Source organism: Zerene cesonia, chromosome 12, assembly GCF_012273895.1.
Source record: "Zerene cesonia ecotype Mississippi chromosome 12, Zerene_cesonia_1.1, whole genome shotgun sequence".
Classification (NCBI taxonomy): Eukaryota; Metazoa; Arthropoda; class Insecta; order Lepidoptera; family Pieridae; genus Zerene; species Zerene cesonia.
The window spans coordinates 4,759,777-4,768,604 of NC_052113.1; the positions used below are offsets into that span (position 1 = coordinate 4,759,777).

General features: G+C 30.5%; 1 protein-coding gene across 2 annotated transcripts in view; it reads right to left on the minus strand.

Moving 5' to 3' along the window:
• The window catches only part of LOC119830633 (translocation protein SEC62), a 13,727-nt gene extending 5,414 nt beyond the window's left edge, over positions 1 to 8,313 (minus strand). Inside the window, exons 1-4 of one of the 2 annotated variants that reach the window (XM_038353685.1) lie at positions 8,158 to 8,313; positions 3,970 to 4,096; positions 500 to 633; positions 121 to 231 (exon numbers count right to left, since the gene is read on the minus strand). In XM_038353685.1, coding sequence (XP_038209613.1) covers positions 121 to 231; positions 500 to 633; positions 3,970 to 4,096; positions 8,158 to 8,193 — 408 coding nt within the window. In that variant the 5' untranslated portion in view covers positions 8,194 to 8,313. Of the gene's footprint in view, positions 1 to 120; positions 232 to 499; positions 634 to 3,969; positions 4,097 to 5,741; positions 5,827 to 8,157 lie in introns of those variants that run through there. The other variant, XM_038353686.1, reaches the window with a different exon arrangement.
• Between the last annotated feature and the right edge of the window lie 515 nt (positions 8,314 to 8,828).

The following is an 8,828-nucleotide window of genomic DNA, read 5'->3' on the forward strand; positions in this document are numbered from 1 at the left end:
ATGATATAGGATAATAATAAAAATGTAGCTCATAATCACGGAATAAAACAGAAGTTTGGCAAATTCCTTCTACAATTGCTCCAAAATAAATTAAAAAATGTAAATTGAGATTGTACTTACTTTACCCTCGGTGGCGCTGGCTTTATCATCTTTCTCATCTCCACTTTTGCTCGATTTCTCAATGTCCTTCTTCTTTGATTTACCCTTCAATTCTTGCTCACTTACCGGCACCTAATAAACAATTTATGTAGGCATCAATACTGCTTTGCCTAGTAAATTGGAAAAGTCCAATTAATAAGCTTAATAAAATTCAATCTTAAAGTCTAACATGTCTCGATGTCAGCTAACATTTATCCACGCGGATACGTGGAGCTATGGTCTAAGCTATATTGATGCCTGTTTACAACTTAATACTTTTAGATTCTTATTGTTGTTTTTCATACATTTGGCTTCAATATGATTAGGTGTATTTAATGGATAGTTTATTGCTGTTACATACCTTTTTAGCCCTGTGGAACAATTTATGTAGCAGCATTTGATGTAAAAAGTCCGTTACTTCGAGACGATTCGTGAAAAGCGGATTTTTTCCAGTTGCCCATTTTGATGTTAACAATGCATCGACTGCCTTAGTACCTGTATAAATTTTTTTATGGTAAAACGTAATGTTGCAAATTTCAACCTTAGGACAAGTACCTTTAAAGACTAAATTTAAATGTTATTTAATATAATTAATTACAAATATGATATCTTAAATAATTCAAATAATAGAACACCAATGAAGCTTTTTAAACAGATTTCGATTAACAGTTTTTAAGAATTGAGAGACAGGAGCAAATGTCATGTTATGGAAGTTTGTATGTATAAACCTCTGTTGTTTCACACAAAAGCAAATGCGCTATGAATTTGGATGATATTTAAAACTCAGAATACAAGCTGATAAGTATATACTAAAATTTTATGTTTCAAAAAAGCTATTTATATTTTTTTTATCACGATTTAAAAAAGGAGTCAAGTCGTTTCGAGTAGCAACTTTAATATCGGGTCGAAACAATGTTGCTCGGTTTTCCTTTTACATTACTTAAAAAAGGCCTCGAACCCGAACGGGCTTATCACTTAATGAATTATTGATTACTTTGAAACGATAACATGGCTCTCAGTACTTATCTCATGCAATAAAACTAATACAAAGAGAAGATACGGACAGTGAGGACCACATCCTTTTATCATGTAATATTAAACACTTATACTGCTAAACCAAATATGTGAAATAAAGTTTTCATATATTTGCTCACACAAATAAAAACATGAAAGAATATATTTAAGAAATAAGCATAACGCAGTTTTATCACGATATTACGCCTCATACAATACGCCGATCCAACACATTTTAATATAATACATATTATAAATAAATAATTATGTTCTTGATTAGAGTAAAACATATTTATGAAGATTATAATTATTGAATATATTTTATAGTTGAATAGATTCGCCTTTATTTTAAACTAGCTGCGCCCCGCGGTTTCACCCGCGTAAGGCCGTATCCCGTAGGAATATCGGGATAAAAGTTACCTATATGTTATGCCAGTTGTTTAGCTATCTACGTACCAAATTTCATTGCCATCGGTTCAGTAGTTTTTGCTTGAAAGAGCAACAAACACACACACATCCTTACAAACTTTCGCATTTATAATATTAGTAGGATATTGTTCACTTTTCCAGAACAGAACAACAAATTACTTTGCCGTTTATGTTAGGAATTGCGTAAAAATAAACAAACTGGAAAATAAAATACAGAATATTTATAAATGTACGATGTAAATCATTTTAGTTCTCCGGGATAATATTAGCGAAAAATAACATTGATAACCTACTTGAATTAGCTTAAACATGTATTATATATATTTTAAGTATTTTCAACCTTATAAAAATAGCACATAAGAACAAATTCTCTATGAATACAATTGAACGGTTACGGATACACCTAATGTGTTATAACGATAAAATAATAGCCATGAATAGTGCGTGGTATAAAATGAAAATAAAAATAGTATTAATGTTATGTGAAACTGATTTTGTAAATCGATATGAAAGAAATTATTACATGTACGTTTGTTGGAATAATTACAACTGAACGATAAGAATAGATACATAATTTTAATTGTCTTTTATTCGATGATAGGGCAGCGCTTGACCACGATCTCGCCTGATGGATAGTTGAGATGTAGCCTAAGATGGAAAGCGCTTCCCTAGAAAGTACCGTATTATCTTGTAAAATTGTAGGGAAGCGCGCTCAGTCACTCAGTCATCCATACCTCCGTACTGTATTCGTCGGGAAAACACATAATAGTAATTCGTTATGTTTTTTATACATTTTTACGAAACTATAAATTGGACTGTGACAATGACTATTGTGATTTACTAGTTTATTTTGTAATTAAGTTTAAGAATAATGTTGTTATTGTTTAATTAATCAATCATCTCAGTTAAAGGAAAAGGCAGACAGTCCCGGAGTTTTTCCCGCACAGTTCTAGTTGCCATGGGATTTCCAGGATAAAAACTGTCCAATATCGTTTTTCGGGTCTCAAACTATATTTGTACCAAATTTCACCCCAACAGGATATGTAGTTTCGTTTAGAGATAAGCACGTTCAAGTAACTAACTCTTTAGCATTTTATGTTAGTTATCAATTATTCAGAAAGTAAATTATTGTCTTTTATGTGGTTTATATGAAAAACCACCAAACACCAAATTTTTTACTATAATCCTGAACATTATTCATCACTATAGCTATATATTGGAATTCTTTCTTCGATTAGTTGTTAATAAATAGTAAATACTTATACAAGATGTACGCGTAGTACATAGTACATACAAGTAGAAATGTTCGACTTTTGACTTTCATTCAAAAGTACTTTAAAGATAATTGTTATAAAAATTCCACTAATTAGTTAAAACTTGTGTGTTAATTCCTCAATAATATTTTTGTGTATATAAATTATTGATGATGGATGGATGACACAGGCGTTAATGTGTTATGATAAATGATATTATAGGGTTATTTAATAGTCGTGGGTAGATTTTTATGACTAACTTTTTTTTCATTTTCATCAAAACATTGTACTTGCATATATTCATGTAACTTTGGCATGCTAATTTGGCATAAGTGACGTAAAAATAAAATATATTATTAACAGATGTAATTAAAATGCGACGACCAACAGACGCCACCGATATCTATCCGCGCTTATCGAAAAAGTGAGTTAAGAGAGAGTGAATTACTGAATATATTATATTATGCATTTATAAACAGATAACATATTCAATAAATTTCAAATAAATGAAAAAATAATTCTATCGACTAAACCAGTATTACAGCTAATTTCGTTTGTGTCAACGACCTAAAAAAGCGCACGTAAATTTTGTTAACCTTTCCCGTTCTTTATATTTAAGGTATCGGTAAGTAATCTAAGTATATAATATTGATAAAAACATCACTATTACTTGTTTTGTGTCCGGAAATTTTACGGCATTATTTGATTATCGAGAAACTTCTAGAACTTTGACACTTTTTTATGATGGAATTAAAGAAAACACGATTGATTCGTGTGTAGGTCCTTAAAAACCAATCTGAATACACATTTAGCCTATGTAGGTCATCATGATCAACAAATTTACACGGTGAAAACTACTAGAAGATTCGGTTTCAAAACCGTTGTCGTTGGGAGGGAAATGGCGTAAAAATAGATGAACAGATACGGGAGATGATCACTCTTATATGTTATATTGTCAAATTATAAATGTCCACAAAAGCGATTCTTAATTGGGGGGATCATATTATTATATTTTTATTACTACTATCGCTGTAGATACTAAATGATATAATTAAAAATTCCGCATGCATTCATACTTTAATTCTAAAATCCAAATTCGTTTCGGTTCAGGCGGATAACATAATTTATAACATACCAGTAAAATACTCGACGTGATGATTCAAAAATTTAGTTTTCTTCGTCGGTACATTTGCTTTCAGCCACTTCGCAACCGCATATTCATCGCTGGTTGCCTTCTCTGATTCCGGCGGTTCACCGAACTCCTGAAAAATTATATGTGTACATATTATTTGATGGAACTATCTTCTAGGAATGATTGACACGAGCTGAGTATTCGGTTTTAACCCCAACGGAGATATCTTTGTCGTTCTTGTCGTATTAGTTATTGGTGTTAAAGAAAAATACACCATTGACGTGTGTGGCACTGCTCTATATAATTAATCTAATTATTAAGTCATAGTATAGAAGTATATGTACAACAATATGTAATAGTATATGTAGTAAGTATATGTATAACAATATAATATTCCAGAACAAACATGTCACAGGACATAAAGTATATGCCCAACATATATTAACTGCGTGTACAATAATGTTGTTTGAAAAAAAACTGTGATCATTGGACTAGTTGAGCTAATGCTTTCTACATAAAAAGGCACTTATGTACTCGTGATATCTATTCAATAGTCATTAAAGTAGAAGATCTCCATTTCCAAACATCACGTAGTTATTCCGACTGCATTCTGCAACCGATTGCTATAGAGAGTTCTAGAGTTTATTATTTTTAGTTGAACCAGTTTCAATGACTTAAATCAAATAAAAAATTACCATAACAATGGCGTTAGGATGTGCAGAATTTATAGACAACAAAACATCGCGGCATTGAACTTGTACGTGAAGTTTATATGTAGTTACATAACAACATTGAACATATGAAATCACAAGACCAATGAGTTAAGAGTTAAAACGATGACTTATATTGATATTAGAATCCATTAATGCAATAATAATACTTATTTGTTTTAGATTTATAATAACTATTTCGGAACAAATAACTAAACCGCCTTGAAATTGTCAGAACTAGACTAAATTTAAATGGGACCACATGGGAGGCACCAGCTTTCAAATAAAAAAAAAAATCATAAAGATCATTTCATCAAGTAAAAAGTTATGAGGTAACAAACACAAAAAATACATTCGAATTGATAACATCCGCCTTTTTTTGAAATCGGCTGAATAAGCATCCACATTGAAGTAAAACTCAATAAATTATATCATATAAAATAATCAAATTAATGTGAAGTGACATCATAAATTTGTTAAGTAATGATGTATGAACACGACGAGTTGAACCGATAGATATTACAGTTCTAATTTCATTGATCAACATCGATACAGCGAGGTAGCTGACCGGAGATCAGCCATTGCACTGCCCATGACCTTACGAAATTTCAAATAAAAACGATAAGATGCAGAAAAATCGAATGCATTTCTTGTTTCGTGAGGTTAGAGACCTAATTAAGGACGAAAAACATACATTGTAAAAAATATAAGAATAAGTTGATGTTTTAAAGTTGTTACACTAAATTTATTATAACTGATACATATTTTAGCAATTACAATACATTTGCATAAATATTAAAAATGTCTCAAGTTACTAATATCTTCAGGGGTTTTTATTGCTTTTGATGTAGGGTTAGTGTCCTTAATATTCCTGTTTAATCGATGAAAAAACAATTATTGACATCGAAAAGTTTTAAGACGAAACTTACATATTGTTCACAAAAAATCCTCTAATAACAATAATTAGTTAGTATAGAAAATTCGAGAACATCAGGCAAGTATATTAGCATTCTATTTATACGTTCAAACAATAACGTTACAGTGGATAAAGTAAATTAAACTTACAAACTCCTCCACCATGGTTTAAACACGTGTGCTAACTCGGGCTCTAACAGCGAGTATCGCAGGTGAAAGCGGGACATTCTCTACCTCAACATATAAATTGGAACGACATTGCGGTATATTTCACAAAATATAAACGTATTGTCATGCTCTCGCCGTAGGTATATAGGAATTGTCCGAACTTAAACGTTTTGCATGAGTGGTGCGTTATGTGCATTATGAGATTTACGTAATAACGAATGATGTGTATTACATATATTAAAAAGGATAAGAAAAAAAAGTCATAGAAATTTATTATTAGACGATATAATGAGGTTTATCCATCTTCTTAGTATGTAAGTATTTAAATGCGCTAATTGTATACTTCATTGTCACGTAATTTATTTCGAGCATGTATTAGTGATAGGTTTTTAATTTAAAAAAAAAAACACCTCACGCTCAACTAAATTGTCGTACCTTCTGTACAGAGTATACAAAAGGAAAATAATTTAACTCTGGCGATAAGTATACAAATATGTCTGGTAAGAGGGATTCAAAGTCACACCAAAACATACAGGTTGGTCACATAAAAACATACAGGTGAAGCTAATAAAGCGTGTTAAAAAGAGTCATACATTAATTTTTTATATCCATTGCTTTGGTAACCGGATGATCTTTCATAATCTATCCGAATAACAGATTACTGGCAAATAAATTGTTTGCGTGAATGAGAAAATAAATATATATTTAAATTTCTATACATATAGTACAATGTTCCTACTAATAATATATGTGGATGTAAAATGATGACTGAGAATTCTGCAATTTGAATATAAGTGAGACATCAAATTATGCTGTACTATAAATACTATATAGCATGGTAATTTTAATTCATAAAATTCTCTGCCTTTACCCTATCCTCTTTATATTAATACATGCTTTCCACCCGTTCCTGTAGTCAAAGAATAGGATGTTGTTACCATGGCATTTCTTTTGATTATTTCATACCATCTCTATACCAATTCCACCCAGCAGTTCCTGAAACTAGCATGTTCAAGCAAACAAATGAACAAACTCTTCAGCTTAAATGTCTAAGTAAAGATGCAAATCTGTCAATTCTATAGACTTAAATAATATAATTTTTAGTCCTGGATGAAATAATATTTTGTGAGATTATTCAACCAGCCTAATCATTATGTTGATAGAGGACATTTTATACAAATAAAGAAGATATGTACATTATATGTATATTGGCAAGAAGTATAAGTATATTTATAACTAAGAATTCTTCACCATCTTTCTTTTCTTTAAATAAATAAATCTCTCTTTAATAAACACACATCAATTTTATTTTATGAATAATTATTGGACAATAGGGATGCTTGACCACATCTAGCCTGGTGGTTAGTTAAGATGTGGCCTAAAATGGAACATACTTCCCCAGAAGGTACCAGTTAACTCAACTCTTAAAGATTCTTACTATATGCACAATACTTTAAGTGCATAAGAAAGTTGTCATTTCCAAGTCTTTAACTAATGTTTTCTACATTAGGAGAGTATAATACTCTACAAAACTCTCGAAAAAAAAAACACTGTTTATGTATAATTTATGAATCTGTGTTTTAAACTTTAAAATATTTGATTTAAAAAAAAAATAATTGCAGAATAAATCAGAATACAATTACATTGATAATTCGTTGTTGGTATTGATACCAGACATTTAAAATTTAAAGAAAACGAATGCAGCAGAGTAACACAAAAATAAACTATCATTTAGCCCCAATATTTAAATTTTTATACATGTGGTTAATATATAAAACATGTGGTCTTTTGATTTTTTAAACTAATGAGGGCAATGTAATCAGATTCTGTTAATTATTAACTAAACTTTTGTTTACTTGCTATTTACATGAAATATTTTGACTAACCTTTTTTCGCTGCAAACAAAATATAGAGTATAGTTGAGCTTGGCAAAGATCAAACAAAGAAAGGCCGGAAGGATCGAAGTTATTTATAAAATTTTAAAATACCCAGCTCTTTATGTACAACTGCGCATTGTACGCCCTATATGCGTTTTATTGCAACTAATGCGTTTAAATATTTCTCAGTTTCAAGATATAAGATATATAGAAATAAATAATTAAAACAATTCATCACATACGGACCTGTAGACGTTGCTATTATAGGTACGTGTATTCTTTTAGGAGAGCTTAGCAAAAACAATAATTGCGTCATTGTTATAGATCGTAATAACAACGTTTTAACATTTATTTCAATAACAAAATGATTAAATATTAATCTATCCCAGGACATAATTTTTATTTTTTAAATATATAATAAAACATTCACAACAACGCAAAAATTAATAACCACATAAACGTCGAGCAATTTTGAATACGTTTCAAAATTTATACATTTAAATCTAACAAATAATATGTACCTCTTTGCGCTTTTTAGTTTTCCTCTTTTCTGCCATTACGAAAAACTGTATACGTTGCTGTTTCTTTTGATTTTTTCCTCACAAGTCACAATTCACAACTTCTCATGACGCTGAAACAACATTGACAAAATCTTGACTCACATCTGTGTAAATTGTAAAATCAGAAATGTCAACGCCAAAAATACCACGTCAAATTCTTTAATCTTTGGCGATGTTTGGTTCAAATCACAGATTAAGAACTAGTTACTACATAAGATTCGTAGCGTAAAGCTGGTTGGTAAGTATTGGTTTTGATATTCATTACAAAAATGCACAATTTTCGAGGAACATGTTCATGTCGAAAAGACAGAAACTGTTGTCGTAGATGAGTTACTTACTCAATTTACTGAAATTATTAATAGATATTTTCCATACGAATTGTTTCAAATCATTTAATCCTCACCTTATTGAAGTGAAACTTCTTTAGAATCGTTGTGATTTCAAACCTGATGCAACGGAAAAACGATAGGTAAGAGACACAAATACAAACACGTGCAGAATGAAGCCGGCAATGAATGAGACAGATATATACATACTATTTTATATCTATCTCTTCTATATATATAAAATTCTCGTGTCACAGTTTTCGTTGCCATACTCCTCCGAAATGGCTTGACCGATTCCTCTGAAAT